The sequence below is a fragment of the Melopsittacus undulatus genome, chromosome 3 (genome assembly GCF_012275295.1).
Source record: "Melopsittacus undulatus isolate bMelUnd1 chromosome 3, bMelUnd1.mat.Z, whole genome shotgun sequence".
NCBI classification, from domain to species: domain Eukaryota; kingdom Metazoa; phylum Chordata; class Aves; order Psittaciformes; family Psittaculidae; genus Melopsittacus; species Melopsittacus undulatus.
Window position 1 is genome coordinate 77877328 of NC_047529.1, and position 20075 is coordinate 77897402.

Sequence of the window (20075 nt, forward strand, 5' to 3'; positions counted from 1 at the left end):
GCCTTTGAGACACTGCTACTTCTGTCAGTTTGAAATAAACACAGCTAGGAAAATAATGCAAAAAAAAAAAAGTGTTTCTTGCTGAAGCAGTGTGACTGTTTGAAGGTCAGTTAAATGGTCTCTGTTGGGGGAATGTCTCAGTTGAAATTTTCAGTAGCAATTTCTCTTCATCTTTCCTCCTGTGGCTATATTTCCTTTTATTCCTGGTATTTTCCTGTTATGTGGTCTTCTTTCCCAGGTGGTATTATGTTACGTGGGTCTTACTTGGATAGGAGCAGCAGCACTGTTTCCTGGCTTTTTTATAACTGTTTATCAGAGGATTTGGGACTTTTTCCCTCAGTAATGAAGATGCTTATAGAAGTGATGAAGTGCAGTAAATATTTTGGTGAATTGCATTATTCTTTGTGTGGGGAGCCCTCATTCTTTTCTAGCTAGTGGCAAGCAGAAGACAGGAGTGCCTGGTAGCCTTTGTGGTGACAGTCTGGAAATAAGTTTGTACTTCACAGCTCTCTGCTGAGGAGTCTCCATAACTTGTGGAGAGGGCATTTCTGGAGTTGGTGTTTTTCTGGAGGCTTTGGTATAGAGCACTTGTGGCTGGTGCCATCCTCTTGGTAGCAGTCTCTTGATTGGGGATGTGAAGCCAAGTCTGCATAATGAAAAAGTATTTGTGTGAGATATTGTTTCTTTGCTGCTGTTTTGATAACTTATAAAATCACCCTCCTTTCTCTATCTCCTCCCACTCTTTGCCCTCCCTTGCTATTCCTCACCTTCTGTAAGACCTAATGATTAACTTGGGTGTAAATAAGGTCACTACAGTGACTGTAAGGGAAGAACAAAGATGAATAGTGATCAAACAGGCTTCCATAAATAACCATCTTAAAAGGCCATCACTGCATAATTAACAAACAGGAGTATCTTAGGGGTTGAAGAAGATCAATCTGGCTGCGTGTTCTTTCTCCACTTACAAAATAGCACACTGAGTACTACTTCTGAATTCACATGTCCAACTATGTCCTTGGGCACAAAAAGCAATTTGACATGATTTGGAAGTCTGAAAATTTGATCACCAACTGGAGACTGCTACACAGTATTAACCATGCAGCACCTCAACTTGCAGAAGTCCAAGCTGTGGAAATACACTCTAGCTTCAAGAGAGTATTTGCTCTCGTTCGGTGGCTTGGAGATCAGGGTCTATAATACTTGAGATTAAGTATGCATCCAGGAGAGAAGCTCCTCAGGCAGCTTTAATTTGGTCAAAACAAGCTAATAACTTGTGTTAGTTTTTGTAACTACAAATGTATTTAACAAGTGTATTTAAATAAAACTGATTTAAATTTAAATTAAAATAAAATCTTATTTTAAATTATATTTAAATAAAACTTATGATATTTCTCGATTGAATGTAATAGCGTTTTTTCGGTAGGTGAACTGCTTCTAATTTTCTTGCTTTTCAGTTTTATACAGCCTTTATGCTCATCAGAAGCTCTTTTTAAAAGTTGCACCATTTTTGTAAGATGGGAAAGGGAGAGGGGGGAGATAGAAAAGAAAGTATTTTTTTTTTTTACAGAAATTTTGTAACCTTTTGTATGTTTTGAATGAATGGCTCTAGTAAGTCCATTCTGTGATTACAGTAATTATAACTCCTTCAAAAGGTCAGGGGAAGAGGAGTGGATATCATATTTCAATTTTCCACTGGACAGTTATGTTGAGGACAAGATAGGTATGTGTTAGAATAAAGTGGGTAGGCTTCTTCCAAATTTGGATTTCAAGGACCAGCAAAGCTCTGAGAATTTTACAGTGCTTATGAATTATAACTTAAGTTCTTCTTTCTACCCCATTCTTCTCTTCAAATAATGACATAAATCACTCAGTTTCACATGAAACTTTGCATTTATTATTTTTCATTATTTCTACTCTTTTTACTGATTTGCAAAAAACACTAAAATTTATAATAGCTGGTAGTGGACAGCATAAAACCTCTGAGCACCAACAGGATTGCTGCTGTTTAAAAAATTTAGTGCTATTAGGCAGGTAAATAGAGGAGCAGTAAGTAGAAGAAAAGTAAGAAATGTGTAAATCACCCTAGAAATAGAAATTGGGAGGGGATTATATTTGATATAAACAGATGCAAAAATTATTGCACCCACTGACTTTAGGACAGTATTTGCATTTGTTTGTTTCTAGCCTGTTTCCAAGATTTCTTTGTAATAAACTACTATGTTAACAATAAGTGCAGTCATCCCTCTTCTGCTCTTGCAGTTTCTCTAGTGCATCTTCATAACTAAGGCTAGTGGTGTTATGTTGGAGAGTTTTGTTTGTAAGATTTTATTGTTAACAGGTGTCTCCTGTTGTTGTCCAAATAAACAGCCATATCCTTCTGAATATGTACTTGGGGTAGCTAAAGCAGGGTCTACTGCAATATGCTCTGAATCAACATAAGTATGCAAGAAGTATCTATGGAGTTTATTGGTTTATTAAAAAGAGCAACCAAGAAGAGTGAGGAAAAGCAACCTTATTATATAATGTGATGCAAAAGTTTAATAGGGGACATTTTGATCACTGCTCTTAATACAGCAGCAGGACTGTAGGTTATTTTTGGTGCTTAAAGTACTGTTACAGGTTCAGGGCCCCATTGTAAAAGATTATGTGCAATCTCCCGCATACACACACGTAGACAAGTAGCACATGCTCCCCAGGGACTAAATTATGTCAGACATTAAGAATGCAAACCATTTATAGGATTTTCATCCCTCCATGCATCTGTTTTGCAAATACAGAACTTAGAGCCTTAAGGGGAGATTGTCCGCTTCATACTTTTATAGAAGTAGGGCTGCTAAATGGCTAGTTTATCACTTTATTTAAGACATAAAGAATGGATAGTAACAAAAAAACTCAGCATGAGGAAACTGTTTACAGGGCATCACTGGTATTTTTATGTGTAGCCAGAGAATTGTTAAATGTATGAGAATAACGAACTGAAGAAGCATTGCTTTGAAGTGTCAGTAGGCAAAAAGGTAATACGGATGGAAATACAGGTGGCTGTGTTTTACTGAGGCTAACTCTCTGAAGCAGAAATATTTCCTTGTTCAGACAGCTTTGATTTTTTGACACCTTGCAGTTTCATCATTGCAATGGGGCTGATGTAAACTGTGTGTCACTCTGAATACATTAACATTACAATAGAAATTACAAGACTTTATAAAGGGAATGCCTTATTAAATTGTCCAGGAGCGCTCCCATATCTGGTGCTGCTGTGCAAATTGTTTTTAAATTTGGCTGTGAATTACTTTGTAGTAATAATGAAGTTAGGTGAGCTAGTAAAGTACAGTGATGGGGAGCTGCCTGTTGGCAAGTTTAACTTCAAATGCCTGCTGCTTGGAAAACTGGAGCAAGGAGATGAGGGATGGGATGGAACCTGCCAAAGGACATACTCCTGAGTAAGAAGTGAAATGTTGCTTTACTTTAAGCAATATTATACAAAATGACTGATGGTAATAGCACTTGGGACCCAGAAGACCAGTGTGACTAGCAGCCTGGGACACTGATGTGACACAGCATAAGCCAGTTTTGAAAGCTTGGGCAGTATATGCACTTGGTGAGTTCTGAGTATTTTGTACGGAGAGAGAAGTGTCTTGTGGGAGGGATTTCATTGTTAGGTCAAGTACAAATGGTGCAGAGGCCTTGTCCATCTATGTCCCATCTTCTCCGCCCTCACTGCCCCTGGCCCAATACTTCGGAGACAAATAGAATTCTCACCTACACCTTGTAGGACCATGTATTAACATGCTAGCTGTATAAGCATCCATCCGACACCAGTGTCACTGTCCTCTGTTTTGTGATGTAAACTGCTTCTTGTCCAACATGCCATAAGTCATTAAAGTGCCTTTTTGTATTCATTAAGTTCATGGATCCAAATACAGCCCTGCAGCACTGGTTCCTCCTAAATTGCACCTAGATTGTGTGTTTCCCATATCCTGTTCCTTGCATGGTGTTGTTTGCTGCCAGGCTGTGAATTAGTGCCTTGGGAGTGGTGTATGTTGGTCCACTACAAAGCCTGTCCAGGCTGTGGTTTGCAGTGTTTCTCTGGTGCACTGGTGTGAGTCCCAGAAGATACCCAGACACAGCTAGGGCACTCAGTGGGGCCCCTCATCACCTCTGTTTTGGCTTTCTGTCAACCCTTTTGCTGTAGATAGGTCCTGGAAGGTTTTCAGGCAAGGGGGTTGTAGTATGGTGAAGGTGAGAAAGAAAGGGGTTTAGGGATGCTGGAGTGAGAAGTAGGATGGATGATGGGAAGAATGACATGAGAGAGGTGGTCTTCATCTGTATGTGACTTCCGAATTGTGTCCTAATTATGTAATTTCCACAGCTTCCAGAGTTTTTGCCTCATGAGGCTTAAATGATTCCATATTCCTGCTATGGATTAAGCTGTAATATGCATTTCACATGAACAATAAAACAAAATTAAATTTTTTCATTTAAAAAAAAAAGTCTGGTTCCTGAAATATTGTGGATGACACCACAGCTAGCATTAAGACTATTTTAGGTTCAGTACTATTATACTTTCGTAAGCGAAATGGTGAAGTGTTTTAAAGGCATGTTTTGAGTAGAAGTTGTCCTGTAAAATGAGTGTGCTAGAATAACGGTATAAAAAAGAAACCACCCAGCAAATTCAGCATGGTTTTGTGAGATGGAAAATTCTGGGAAATGTATTCCTCTGTGGTTGCATTGATTTAGTGAAAACATCTGCTTCTGTTAGTAGCAGAAATGAGATATCTTTCAGGCTTCTTTTTGGAGCTGTTTAATGGGTGTGAGGAAATACACCTTTCTGTAACTGGGGTCTGCAGTCAGTCCAGTGTGGAATAGCATGGGGGTCTCACTAAGTACAAGTCATGTTTCTGACAGATGACCTCTGCTGGCCATAGTTGTGCCACTTCCTGCTGTTCTTCTCCCATCCCTCTCCAACTTTTTGCCCTAGTCCTTTGCGACAATTCCACAGCAAAGGCAGCAGACCAGGTTGTGTCCTCCCCACATATTTTCCCAATTTACAGCCCACTATACTAGCTGAAGATATGGCTGCTGCTGTTGAGCTAATAAAGGTCCTATTGCAGTGGCTGGGGCACAGGCAGTTCTGCAGCTTGCCTTCTCCTGTCAAGATATTAAGTGACTGGGACAAATTAGTTTCTGGTGGTGCTTTACCTCAGTTTTGGATAAAAGTGCATTGACAGTAACCAGTTATTCATCTCTCTATGCCATATGGGATCTAAGGAAGTGAATGTTCTAAGGTCATGCTGTCTACCTGCTTGTGCCCTCTTTACTGAGAGTAAGGGTGTTGGACCAGCCTGAAGATGATGAAATGGCATTTGTTCTTCCACCTCAGATCTTGTTGCCACCTAGCTGCAGAAGAGACTAAGTCTGTGATATACCCATGACTGGTTTGTTTCCAAGGTAGTTACCCCATGTGCTCTGTACAGGAGAGGGCATATGGTGAGGTAGATTGATTTCTTACAAAGCCCAGCACTGTACACTGCGAGGGACAAAGGTCTTGTCTGTATATCTTTCTCAACTGCAGCTTTCAGGGGCTCTGCTTTCATTCCTGCCAAAATTATACTGTGCCTGGGCAAATCTGTTGCTTACATCAATAGAAAAAGCTAGTTTTTCAGAGGGAGAGAAAAGCAGACCTACCTTGACTACAGAAACTGCAAAATCCTGTTTGAGGATAATTTGAAACGTATTGGCCAGCATGTCTTAAAATGTATTTAGTATGAACAAAAAGCCTTAGTGGGGTGAGGAAAAGGAATCTTGGAATCATCCATTTTTCTCCAATTACGATTTTACCACTTGCTTTTGTTTCCTGCTGGAGAAAGAGTTAGTGGTTCTTTGAGCCCATGTGCATTGGGAAACAACTTCTGAGCATCCAAGAGGAGTGAGGTTTTCAAGCCCAGGATAGAACAGAGTCTGCACACTGAAACTTCAGTAAAAACTGGTTATGAGTTTTGACACAGTATGTGAGAATGATGTCACTAACAGCCTGTAGGACACACTAATTTATTTTGATGTATATGGAAGAATTCTACAGTCATTGCTTGAATGAAGTTAATGAAGCCACTCTATGCTGGTGTAATGAAGTAACTTCTGTTGCTGCTCTGTTTAAGCAATACCTTTTGATTAGTCATCGAGATCAGCTGCAAGCAACAAAATGAGATAAAAGAGAATTTTCAAGGGTGTAGGAAAGAGCTGTCAGTGTTTTTAGACCTTTTAAGTAATTTCTCACCACAGCCATTTGATCGTCTTTCTTGCCTCCTCTAATGGGTGCTTGTGACTTTAAAATCACATCGAATGATAACTTTTCTGCTGTACTGAAAGATCTGTATTTACTGATATTGTCAGTCATGTCTTCACCAGCAAAATGATTTTGTTAGGTTGTGACAAACGTGAATGTATGCTCATTGGACACAGTGGCTGTCAAAAGAGTTTGAGCAAATCAGTTAAAGAACAATCCTTTTTAGTAGCAATTGAGTGTAAATGTTTCTGACATGCAGTAGTCCACTACAATATGCAGTATCAGGCTGTGTGGCTTTAAAATAATTTAGATATAATAGCAAAAACTTAAAGTGAAGAAGAATAACAAGATGTGGGTCATACTTGCTGGAAGTGATTCTATGGCAGTGGAGAGCCATTCTAAATCCATTTAATTATAGCTATTTTAAATGCAAGCAACAGACAAATAGGCACACCTTTGCATGTATTACTATATTGGGCAAAGAGATGTTTTCTTGTTTCAATTTGGAGTTTATAGTAGTTGCTGGGTGCTACTTGAGCAATAAATGTTGATTGAATAAGTGCCTCATTACAGCTACAATATAGATTCGTGTTGCCTTGCTCATGTGGCAGTATACCCAGGGGATGAATGTGAGTTGTATTTGCCACAGGCAGGATATTGTTTTTACTGTGAAGTCAGGGAGGATATTGTCAGCAGTGTCCCTGAAGACATCTTGTGGTATTGGCTGGGAAGCTATTTGGGCTTGTCTGCCCCAGGCAGGTGTGTTGTCTATTTTAATGTGTTTAGCATACATTTACTGAATGTTGGCTTTCATCACATGTTCTGTTGAAACTTAGGGTGCCAGGTCTATCTGCAGAGAACATATGGATATTCTCTGCTTCAATCTCACTTATTTAGTTTGCCAAATAAAATCTGTTAAAGTACAGAAGGATTGCTTTTGCCAAACGTAGCTGGTCAGTGAGTGATGCAGTTGTGCTTTGGTTTTCTCTTTTAAGAATAAGTGTTGTATTTTGTGAAGCTACTTCATGATGTGTGGATTAATCCTTACAGGCAGAGAATGTACATAAAAGTTGGCAGGAAAGAACTATGTGCATCGATTATATGTTTCCCATCCTTTATATGTCTCTGGTCATCAGTCCTCTTCTGGTGGTGGTTCTGTTTGTTTTTTTTTTTTTTTTTCCCCCTCTAGAAATGCCAACACAGCTCACTTGTCAATTTCTAAAGCATTAAGTTTTAATTTTGCCTTTAATTTGCAGCCTTGCAGCTATGCCATAATAAGAAGCCCCTACAGAGAATAGGAGAAATAGGTTTGCCTTCCCCCACCCTTTTTTTTTTTTTTTTTTAATTTCAGAGTTCACTGGAAAAGAGTTGTGAAAAAGAAAGAAAACTCAACTTTGAGTTCTGGCTGAAAAGCTTTTGGAATGAAATAGCATTAATATTTCATTTATTATAGATGACTTTTCTTTTTCAGTCTATTGTATGCTGCCATTTACTTATGACTTATTTTGCAGTCCTGATATAAGTTCACTCATTGTTAACTGAAGGTACAATTTCTAAATTAACTCTCTTGTAATTTCCCACTCACTGTTAATATCTCAAGTTGTATTGCAACCCATAACAGCAGCTGTGTGATTCATTGTGATCTGTTTCCTAGTATTGCTAGAACTTTGGTTATAGCTTTGGTGTATATTGATATCACAATTCAAGTATTAGTGTTCAACCTTTTCCTTCACCCCACACCCACCACCTTCTATTTGTCTGTATAGAATTTTTGCATTTGGGGAAAAATCTTGTGTCACTATTACAGTGAATACCAACACCACTGGTAGCTTTCACTACCAAAGAGGTAATAATTTTCTTAAGTCTTAGGATAAAAGTAATTAAAAAGGAGTTGCTGTATACATTTTGGTGCTGTGTATGGTGTAGCTGTGGAAATCCTGTGTCCTGTGCTGTCTACCTGAGTATCCCATCCTGAATGTTTGCGAAAAAGGGATACATTAAGGAGGATTGTAGGAAAGATGTTTGTTTTCTTCTGTAGGCTTCCTCAACCCTTCAACCATTTCTGTTTGAGTATTCCAGAGTCAGACATGACTTCTGTGATGCTGTCTTTCATGAACCTTCCCCTGAACTCCAATAGATGTTGAACATTTGTTGCATACTGCTGTGTGAAGAATCACTCTTGTATTGCTTGTTTGGGCCTGTTACATGCTAGCTTCATTGGCTCTCCCTAATTCCTTTATTCAAAGAGATGATGTACAGTCAGTGTTCTTTCTGTTTTTCTGGGCTGCTTCTGGCTGTGTAGGCCTTCATTGTGTCCTCCTCCTCCCTGTAGTCTCTTTTTCTGTAATGACTCTTATCTTACTCCATGTCTGCTTAGTTTCCTGAAAAAATTATGTGAGGGAAACCTGAGTGGGTTTTTCTGTCTTCTCTAGAGAGAGGTCTTGCCTTGCAAAGTTCTTGGAAGGGTTCAGCAAGTGTGTGGATGATAATGATTTTGATTTTCTTAACATACTTCATTATTGACTTTGTGAAGTGTTGAAGCTTATAGCTGTCCTCAAATTTACAGTCTTGGAACACGATAATGGGTGCTGTTGGAATGGTCGAAGTCAATAGCTTTGTAGGGAGGACTGGTAAAAAGTACAGCACAGCATAAGTCCTGTCAGTCTGAGATTGCGTCTATATGGAACAACAAAAGGTTAAACACAGTTTCCATCACCCTCTGGTCAAGATGGTTTACAACTCAAATTTACCCACCAGTTCTTTTATTACAAGGCAAAGCTTTCAGTTTTGCATTCAAAAAGGATCTAAGAGAATTATGGGTGGATTTGAATGGAATGAATTGATTTATTTTGAGGTAGTGTGAACGCATGTGTATGTAGTCTGTTTTTCCAGGCTAAATATGTTAGTTGGAAATACTGAAAATAGGAACATGTAGCAAAAAGATCTCTGTGCAACTGTCAGTCAGAGGGGATTACAGAGGGGACAGTAAAGCATTCATCAAAGTTGAAAGCTTTGCCCTTTCCCTCTGTCCTGCTGTGACCTTCAAGAGGGAGCTGCCCTTTGCATCCCTGATGGCAAGCAGAGGCGAGCAATTTTTGTGGTTCCATCCGTGTATGAGCTGGGGGACAGACAAGAAACTTGTACCTTTCTGGGAGTTCTAAGCAATGCTCATCTTCAGCAAAACTAGCCCTAATGCCTGGTGAGGCAATAGGTTGTGCCTGCTTGGTTAGGATGCAGATGATTAAACAGAAAAGTGAGGAGTTGCGTACAATTGACTACCTGAGAATTTATTTTATAAATAAGCTGGCTCATGCAGGAAATGTTTTGTGCTGTTAATAAGCAGCTCTTGCTCTTCAATTCTGCAGTGGTTTTTTTGTTTTTTAATGATTGATATTTCAGATGGTGGCACTGTTATAAGTGATTGTGAAACCACTTGGATTAAGGAATTGAAGGAGGAAAGTTGTTTTACAGTAATTCAAAGATTTCTTGAAAGCTTTTATTTTCTCTTGGCAAACTTGAGCTCTTTTCCGGCCCCTACATGTGGCTCAAACCACCTGATAACTAAACTTTTGTTTTGAAAACTTGTAGAAAGATAAGTGCAAAATCAGTCATGATAGCTAAAAAACATTTAGGCATGTGGGTCCTAGAAAGTCAGTTCTTACCTAGGCTCAGATTATTACTGGATTAAGCTTCCACTGACTGTTCTAGATTTAGTTTTATCATCTTTTTAAAGGATTTTTAAATTCCTGTCTCTGTCTGTAATATTGCAGGAGTAGTATGGCATCTGTGGTGTTACAATAGAACAACCTTCCCACTGTGTTCTGTATTAAAGAAAACTGCATGTTTGATTTTTTCTCTTTGAACTTTTCATTTTCTTCGTTTTCACCCTGTACCTGTCTGATGGAAATGCTTCAGCTTTTCCCAGCTGTTTTGCAGATCCTTTCCCCCTACTTTAATTTGCCTTCTTAGGTGCTGGTTCTTCACTTATGAAGAACCATTTTCTTTTTAGTGTTCATTTGCTGCCTTGATTCCCTCATGCTTTTTCTTGTTTAATTTCTTCCAGTCCTGAAATAAACGGAGGAAATGAAGGAAGCTATCGCAATAAATTATAAAATCATGTGGAATACGAATGATAATACAATAGCACATACCATAGGGTATGTTAAAGGTTCTACTAGAATAGATATTTCAAAGCTTAGGGGGATAAATTGAAGGTGGTGTGTGCAAGGAGTCTTTGGAGACTAGAAGTGGTAACTGAATAGATCCGGGAGACCAGAATTAGAGTGACTTTCTTAGGAAGGTCAGATTCTTGAAATATTTGAATGTGTATTTCTTAATGTGATGAGGCAAAAAAGGCTTCAGCAGTCCTGCCTAGCAAGCTGTCCAGGGGAGCTCCTTGAATGGATGGGGGTTGTAATTGAACCTCGGTGCTACCTCAAGGCACAAGGTGCTTGCAGTTTGTTAGAGACACCCAACAGAGAAAAGTACATATTCATAAAAGAAGGCCGTATTTCATTGAGACAGTGAGAGATGATCCCCATGGTGGTGCTATGTGAAACAGGTCTTGTACTTATGAATTATTCTGTACAAGTGGCTTGTGCTCCTCTTGCTGCCTCACGACAGCTTTGGTGTTTCACAAGCTAACCTGAGACTCTGTTCAAGTTCCTGAACTAAAGGAAAATGATCCCTATCACCTTCCAGTTCCCTTTAAATGTTCCTTCCTTAGTTCCTTGCCCTGTTTATCTCTTTTCTCTTCCTTGCTTCCAGCCCTTCCCTGCCTTGCCATGTTGGAGTGTATAGACTCTAGTTTCACAAGAGGAGAGATTGGGGTGGTAGGAGGAAGGAAGAGGTGGCAAATCAGCTGGTTTTGGACCTGTGGCTGTAATACATTGGTTAACTGTTTTTACTGTTTTATGGTAGGTGAATTATCTGGTAATGTCCTGCACAGAAGTGAGAAAAAAAACATGGAGCTACTTAATGACTCAGCTTATAAAACACACATTTCTAGTACTTTGGGATATGTCATTGCCGGATGGCTGACATCTATCAACAGTAGAAATGTTCTCTCTGAATAGTAAACTGATAGTTATGGCTTGGACCCAGGCCTCGCCCTTAATACCCTCAAAGTGTTTTTTTTCCTCCCCAATTCTTATTCAAAATAACTTTCTTAATCTTGGAAACAGACTGAGATAGGTATCAGTGGAAATCTGTAAGCGTAAGCCCTGTCTTAGTGCTTTTGCATGAATGCAAGGTATTGAATGTCTTCTGGGGTGCTTTGCATAGTTGTGGAAGGTTATTTTAGACACAAAAGTCTAGACAGTTCTTAGTATCTATTGCACATCTCTACACCTGCCAAAATTTGGGAGTTTTTTTCAACTTGCACTGCAGTTTCTCGGAAGGGTTTCCATGATAGGAATAACACTAACTAGACTATTCTTTCTCTCTCCCTTCCCAAAAAATCAATGCTGCTATCATTGTAAAACTTCAGTAACATTCTGCAATTGCTATTTGTCTTCCCTCATTCTTGAAAAATTATGTAAGTAGGAAGGATGTTATCTTTTGTGCTTGGTTTTGAGATATGTGCAAGTAATATTTCTCGTATGCAGTTGAGACAATTGCTTTTTAAACGTACTTTGAGCATAAAATTAATGGATTGGACTTCAGAAGGGCTCCTGAGTGGGTAAAGGACAAATATGGACATCTTTTCCAATGTCAGTCTTAACTGTGGTGTTAAAAAATAAAAGAGAGAGAGAAAGCTCTTTTTCTTGCCTGAACCTCTGAATATTGCACTGTTGACGGTGACCCTGCGTGTAAGAAAGTGTCTTTCTGAGTAATGTGGGCTTTTCAAGTCACCTAAGTTTCTCAAAAATATCCAGATTTTGTTAAAGGGTAATAGCAAATCTGTATGAGGCTCTGAAGCTCAGAGAAAATACATGGAAAGAACTAAGATGTTTTGATGAAGGAAAAAAAAATGACCAGTGGCATTTGAATGATAACGTTAAAAATGTAAACATTCTTTTATTTAATTTATTGAACTGATTTACGAGGGTTTTTTCCTCCCTTTTTCTTTCTTAACAAAATAGGAATTTTCTGGTTTGTATATGATGTCTAACCATTTTGTTGATATGAGAGAAAATTAAACAATAGACCATACATGTGGTTACAATCTCAATTAAAATGTTTAAGATTTTTCCAAGTGTTTCCTAGTAAAAATAATAACACTGATGTTAGTAAGCTCATCTTAAACCGTTAGTGAATGCTTGCTATGAGTGTGTGGGTCTGTCCTCACTTCCTGCTTTGCATAGTTTTTGGTCATTTTAATATATTTCTAGCTGAGCTGCTGTGCATGTGTGTTGGCTGTTTTGAATTAACATTTGTGTGATTTTTTTTGTGTTATTTTATGTAATATAGTTGTATGGTGTGAATGCAAAAGTGCTTTTTGTAAGGTCTCATTAAAAATATTTGAGGTAGCTGTTCAAGTTGTAAGAGACTTTCAAGGAACAGGCAAGCATGAATTAAAAAAAGCAAGCTGAAAGCCATACTTTTATTTCTTGGGTGTGTGTGTGTGTAATCTAACTCTGAGTCTTGTGTTTTAGTATGGAATGAGGATCTAGAAAGTTGAGTCAATACACAGAAAGGATAGCAGGCAAAAGCAACCCTGCATCCAGAAAACCTTAAAGCAGAAAACTTCATTGCATGCTGAAGTGTTTTATTTTAGGTGTTTGTGTAATTCTTAATGGAAACTACAGGCTTACAATGGCAAATGGTGGGAAACAGGGGTCTGCAAGACAGCAATAAAAATTGGGAATGCCAAATATGTGCACTGTATGTCAGCCCTCGTTGAGAATTTGTTTTGAAAAAAATAAATTGTTAAATAATGAAGGCCGGAGCTTTTTATTATTTTTCCTGGGAAAAGAGTTTGTATAGCCTAAGGGGGGACTTGGTGCCTGTGGGAAAGAGAACACTGGGCTCAATTTTCAAAATTTATGTGGCCTTGCCAAGACAGATGGGAAGAAACAAGAGTGAACCCCAAACAACTGTAGCCCTGGGAGACTCTGCTCATCTTGCATGCGAGTTTTCCCATTCATAATTATGCTTGAAAATCAAGCTGTGCACACTAGTAGCTCTGCATGTGGACAAGTCAAGCTTGTTCAGCCAGATTTTGATGTACTGTAATAATTATGCTTGCCCGAGTCATGTAAAGAGGTGACTGTTAAGTGCCAGGGTGTCTGGTTTTATTAATTTCTGAGTGAGAGTTAAAAGGCAAATGATGTGTGTTAACTAAGCCTGTGGCTTTGAAAATCCTTAATCTACAGATCTGCTGGGACCAGACAGTGCAAGGCAGTGGTGACTGCTCGTGCTGCTGTTATGAAACGAGATTATTTCATGCTGCTTCTGGAAGCCCCTTGTGATTTGTCTTGAGTGTTTTCTTGGCAGTAGCATGTGCAGTGAGTGCTTGTTTTCCAAGCTGCTACTGTGGCTGCATGAGTGGAATTGGGTGCCAGTCTTCTAGCTCTAATTTCCTTGTAGATCAGGATGCTGTTCATGTTTCTCATCTGCACAATTCAACATCCTGTCCATGTTAGTGGCTTCCTTTTAAACCAGCATCATAGATAAACATCCTTTATACAGCTGAAGGTTCAGTTTTTGAAGAACTGAATGGTCAAGCAAACATAGCTGTTGTGAATGCTACAAAGTAGATGTTGAATGTGTATTCTGAATTTTTGCTTGTCAACTATTTACAGTGACCATAGTGTATTTCTATAAAACAGGCCTGATTAGATTTGTTCCTCTTGCTCAAGCTAATACGTTGAAATGCAACAGGGCATCAAGAGCCCTGTATCATCTTAAAATAACACATCCATCCAATTTTTTTTTCTTAGATTGTTGCTGCTCACGAGATCTTTAAGAACAGAGGAAATAAGAATACACAAAAAAACAGGATTAACACATGAAGTTCAGTTAAATAAAACAAAACAAAAACCAGAAATACTTTCTTTAAGCACTGGGGGGAGGATACTATAGAGAGCAGGATTATAGAATCACAATTTAAAGTGAGGATTTGAGGGATATTGCTGGGACAAAATACTCTAACCTGTTTTAAAAATACTTCATAGATACAAAAGGATAAGATTTCTTATTAGTGAGTGCCATTAATCCTTAGTGAGGAGAAGGAGGAATGGCTGATTCAGGAAGCTGAAGAGTCTCGTAAATTGTGGGACTAATGAGGCTTGAGCCAAACATAATTTTGATTGCTTTGCCTTTGATTGTTCCATTTTCCTCTCATCATTCATTCAGCCCTTTTATGTATAAGTGGATGGGGAATTGTGGGGTTTTGTGCTTTTGTTTGTTTACTTGTCCAACTAGAATTTGGGCAAGATCTTTGTTCTTGCCTTGCCCTGTTGGATTCTTTTTTTTTTTTTTTTTTTTTTGCTGTTGTTGCTTTGCTTGCCCCTCAGGGTTCTGGGTTACCCTATGCAGAAACCAAAAGGACATTCTTACCTGATAACATTGATCCAGAAGGAGCAGGCAGCTTGTGACCCAAAGATCCACATAACCTGCGTGCTTTGTTTTTTCTGCCCCTGTGGTATAACTTCAGTTGCACTGCAAGTTTATTTCATCGTTTGGCATCACATATTATATGAACTTGCGATCTGTGCCTTTTGCAGGGTTTGTTTTTGTTTTTGTGGGGTTGCGATTTGGTGGTGTTTTCTTCCCCCTCTCCCACAATTAGAAAAAAAGACAAATCTGTAATCGCATTTCCTTCTCTCTTGTGTTTTGGTAGGCCTGGATGATTGCCTGCAGCAGTATGTCCATAAATTTGAACGGGAGAAGATAAATGGTGAACAGCTGTTACAGATTTCTCACCAGGACCTTGAAGACTTGGGCATCTCAAGAATTGGACACCAGGAACTGGTTCTAGAGGCTGTGGATCTCCTGTGTGCACTGGTTAGTTAAGTGGTGAACAGATATGCAAAGAATTTCTTAAAGAGCTCTTTTGGGTGAATAACAAAGGCGAGTCTGATAAAACTGGAATACTTGTCTTTTGCTTTCTGTTACACATCACGGTAAAAGAAAACATTAAAATTTGTTTAATTCTCACAAGCTTTATATTAATGGCTCTTTAACTTTTTCCTCATAAAAAACAATGCTAATTAATTTGATTTCTCATGTAAAGATAAAGAAATTAGTTATCTGAGTAGCACTGTTAGATCTTCTGTCTTCTGTTAGTGAACAGAATGATTAAAATTTCTCTTGAGTTGAGTGAATTTGTCAAAGAAAACGGAATATATACTGTTGAAATGACAGCTGTTAATGATTCCTTGTATCAGGTGAAATGGATTTAGGACAATGCTGTAATCTGAATACAAAGCGAAGAAAATGTAAGATGAGGGAAGTTTTACTAACTCAGTTACAGTTGTAATGAGTTCAACTCCCATTGGATTCAGAAGTTAAACTGTTCCTCTGTCTTACTCCTGATATATAACTGCACAGATACTTTTAAAACAAACACTCTGGAAAGAATAAATACATTTCAGATTGTTTTGCTAGTGCAGGCTTTATTTAAAAGCTGTAGTTTGGAGACAGTCTTGAAGATATGTTTGATGTAAGACAGCGAATGAGAGCCAGAGGTATATATGATTACATCAGTGAGAAGGGTGGGAAAGGCTGCCTGATGATTCCTTGGCCAGCACTGGCCTGCCTGCCCTTCATTAGGCAAGATCTGCAATGCCTCAACATACTCTTCTTAAAATGGAGATTCCTTATTGCCTTTGTAATATGTGCTTTATTTGCTGCAGAGGTGCTACAGGGATCATTTGTACTCCATAACCAGAAAAAAAATTGGAAAGCCTGAAAGGAGTGTATTTAAGGAAATCGCTTCATACAGCCTGAAATGTTTCCCAAGGAGTTGCTCTTATATTTGAAAAACACTGTATTTCCTTTCAATATTTAATCTATAACAAAATTTTAACATTTAACTTGAAAATCTAACAGAAGAATGGAGTTCGCCTGAAATGCGGTTCATGTTGTGGGAAGATGGAATCATCTATCAGGCAGTTGAGGGGATCTGTACCATGCTGTACACAGTCCTGACTCAAGTAATGTATGTGGCAGCCCCCAAAGGCACTTTTTTTTCTCTGACTTTTAAAAAAATATTAGCATAAAATGAACAAAAGCTGGATGAATGCCAGAACCTAAAGCTGGGTTTTATCTCCTACAATTTCCTTCTAATTTCCTTTGTAGACAAAAGTTCTGACCTCAGACTCATTTCTGGAAATCCTCTGTGAAAAGCAGCTCAAGTTAATGTATTAGACAGAATTCATGTATTGCAGCTGCAATGTCCTTGTTCCCTATTAAGAGGTGGAGGAAGAATTCCTGTGTGTTAGACATGCCCTTTTTCATCTTCTTGATGCCCCTTCCCTCGAGTTTTTGGGATTGTTATATAAATTCATCATTGATATTGTTCCTGAGGGGATGGTTTGTTTTAAGGTCTAATGACAGCCATTTTCTTACTTTGCTGTCTCTTTGTGTGAGGGAGAAAAGGCTTCCCTGTTCCGTCTGTATTAGTTCTTTGAAAGTGGGTGTGTGTATTGACATAATTTAGTGTTTTGTTTTTTTCTTTTTTTTATGTGTGTGTGTGTATATGGTAACATTTGCCTAAATTTTGGAGCCTTGAAAGCAAAGGAACTATTTTTTGGGATTTATTTTTCTGCTTCTCCAGTCATGGAGTCCTTAAGAAGAATTTCCCTTTATCATCTAGTTTTGCCTTGGCAGTTTCCTAGCTGAACTTCCTTCAGATCAGTGCTTTGGTTCCCTTACACAACAAGAATGGTTACAGCTATAAATGCAGTGAAGCAGCAGTCTTGGAACACCTTTCTCCTGCAGTTAACTCTTTCCAAGCATTGACCATACAGACCTTTTTCCCAGCCTTCAGTAGATCAGCTGTCAAAACACGGTGTGAAGGTTCTCCTTTCCTGGAGAAAAACCACCCAATACTCATTTTTAATTTTTTTTTGTTATTATTTTTTGGCAGTTACTCTGCCAAGCTGAAAATATGTCTGCAGTTATGGTGTCTGGTGCTCTAGTAAGTAAACTCTAGAACCAGGATAGCTGAAAGAGAAATTAATGCATTTTTCTCTGCTGCTTTGTTTGATGAGGTAGTGTTCCCTCATGTCCTCATAGCAGTGGCTGCATGTGCAACAAAGCTGCAGCTGAAGAGGCAGTGGGATAGTGTGTGAACAGGGATGAAAAGTGAAGATTTCATGTGAACGCACATGTGTGTAAATCTTGAGCTGGTCTGCTAATTTTCTGAACAGGTGTTGAAGGCTTATTTAAGGAATTTAGAGGATGTATCAAAGAAACTGAATTCCTCAGAGGGTAAAAGGAAACATGAACTTGAGGATCTCCATCTTTTTATTGACAGTATTTGTTCTGGGGGAGAAAAAGGGTAGGAGGAAGACATTTCTTAGTTGACTGAGGTATTTGGGGAAGGGGAAACAAACATACATAAGCATGCTTATTAAACTCGTGCAAAACCACAAAAGCAGTGGCAGGGATCCAGAAAATATGCTTTCTCAGCCAAAAACTGGGACAAGAAGCATCTAGAGTGGTGGTGAAAACTGAATATTATTCCCTGATGAGTAGTCTTGCCTGTTTGGGCTTAATAAATATAAAACAATGCAAGCATTAACAGGAAACTGTATGCAAATATTTTCCCTTTTAATGTGTTGTTTGGATTAGGGTTGTGAATCTTTATTGACGCTATATGATGGGAGAATTTGGAAGCATAAAAGCAGCTGATTTTTCTTGAGGTTAGAATTAAGAGATACCAGTTTTAAGCAGTCTTATAAACAAAAACAAACAACCAAAAGAAGAAAAAACTCCAAGGCCAAGAACAAAACAACAACAAATCCCAAACCACCCCCCCCCCCCAAAACAAAAAAAACCAAACAACAAAACCCATAGTTTTTAGTGTTGCACCTTTGATAATTTCACTGGCAGTAATGCACTGCAAATATGCTGACAGAACAAAAAATCCCTTCAAAGCATAAAATAGAACATGCATGCATGAAGACTTTATTAGTGGCTAATCATTGTCAAAATCACCTCATCTCTGCACCACCTCATAATATTTCAGCTTTCTAGAGGTCTCAGCTTCAAACTTAGTGATGTTTGTTGGGCAGTTTGTGACTCCAAAGGATTCTTTAGAATGCATTTTTGTTATAAGGGAGAGAGCAAGAACTGGGCGACTGTGACAGTGCCTTGTGTTAACTCTGGTGTTTAGTACAAAGGCATGCAGTGAGACAGATCAGCTTTTGAGCGGGCATTCAGTCTGTTCTTCATTTTTTCTTCCCCCAGAGCTGGTTTTCAGTTGGGTGAGCCAGCAGATCCAGCTCATCACACTGTGGCATATGCACACGGCAGTGAAGGGGAAGGGGATGTTGCCCCTGGGCAGTAGTAGAGCCTGTCACAACTGCTGTGCTCTTTTGACTTCAGTTAGCCACGCTATTTATTTATTTATTTATTTAAAATAGTTGGCTGCTTGACCTTAAGCAATTATTTGGTCAGTGCTTTTTCTCATTAAATGGAATGGTGTTCAGAAAGAGCATGCTCTTGTGTACCTGCACTCCCTTGTGCATGTGTGCATTCTGTCTCTCCCTCCAAGCCCCACATGCGGCTCCGTAGGTTAATGAGTAACAAGCTGGGAATGTTTGACATAAGGCGCTCTTGACCGCTGGCTTCAGCCTGTGTTTTGATGAAAGAAACTTTGATGTCTGAAATTGGGAGTGATATGAAAACGTAACCTTCAGTTCATGAACAACATCTAAAACCTTTTGGCTGCTTAAATAATCTGTTAAATATTGTAGCCTCAGTCCTCTAGAGGTATTTCAAAAAAGCCTGCTAAGTTCTGAACTTCAACTGTGTGCTGCTGAGAAGGCTGCTTAGTGTGCTGCTGTGCTATCAGCGTGCCTATCTGTCCTGAACTGGGGCTACTGCTCCACAGCAAGCCAAATTAATTCAAGTCAGCTGCTGCCTTCTATTAGTGATCTTTTGTGCTTGCACCTACCTGACCCTGAAGTGAGCTATTTCAGGGAGCTAAACCAGGTGAGAGCACACTGCAGTAAAAAAGGGAATAGATGGTTTTGAATGGTTTAGTTCCCCAGACCAGCCCTCCCAACAGACTGCACACTGCAAGGGAAGGAGCAGAATAACAGCAGGGATAAGCAGATAGTGTCAATTTGCATGGAGATATTGCTATATCTGCTGAAGGTGCATAATGCTTACTGTGTATTACTTCAAGCAGGTTAGAAGACCGGCTTACCTCTGGGAGCAATGTGTTTTGGGTTGTGATGATCCTTTGTTTTGGGAAAGTTCATTCCTCAGGGTTGATCTTGTAGTTGAAGAATTCAGTCATCTGTACTGAAGAGCTGCATGCTTCCTGTTGTGCTGGATAAGCACAGTGCTTAGCCAGGACTTTTCCTAGAGTACAGACCGCCAGTTTAGATATGTCTGGTGCACTCTGCAAAGTCTCTGGGGGAAGCTGTAGGAAAGCTTAGCACAGTGACTGGGGAGCTTGGCTGTTGGGGAGGCCAGTTGCAGTCTGAAGCTGGAGCCCGTATATCTCCAGAGGCAACATCTGTGTTGCTAAAGTCCACCTCGAAACAGAACTACTTGCTAGAATTATTTAAAAACTAGCTGAACTGGAAAAGTCACACTGGTTTGACCTGCTGTATAAATAAGGTGAAAGAGTTATGATAACAAGAATGTGAATGGTTTAGGGCCAAAGCCAAAA

The 20075-nt window shown here is 39.1% G+C and overlaps 1 protein-coding gene across 1 annotated transcript in view; it reads left to right on the top strand.

Annotated features, from left to right (window-relative positions):
* The window catches only part of CNKSR3 (CNKSR family member 3), a 59205-nt gene that overhangs the window by 14510 nt on the left and 24620 nt on the right, over positions 1 to 20075 (top strand). The window contains exon 2 of the mRNA XM_005150072.3: positions 15066 to 15229. Within this exon, the coding sequence (XP_005150129.2) occupies positions 15066 to 15229 (164 nt within the window). The remainder of the gene's footprint in view (positions 1 to 15065; positions 15230 to 20075) is intronic.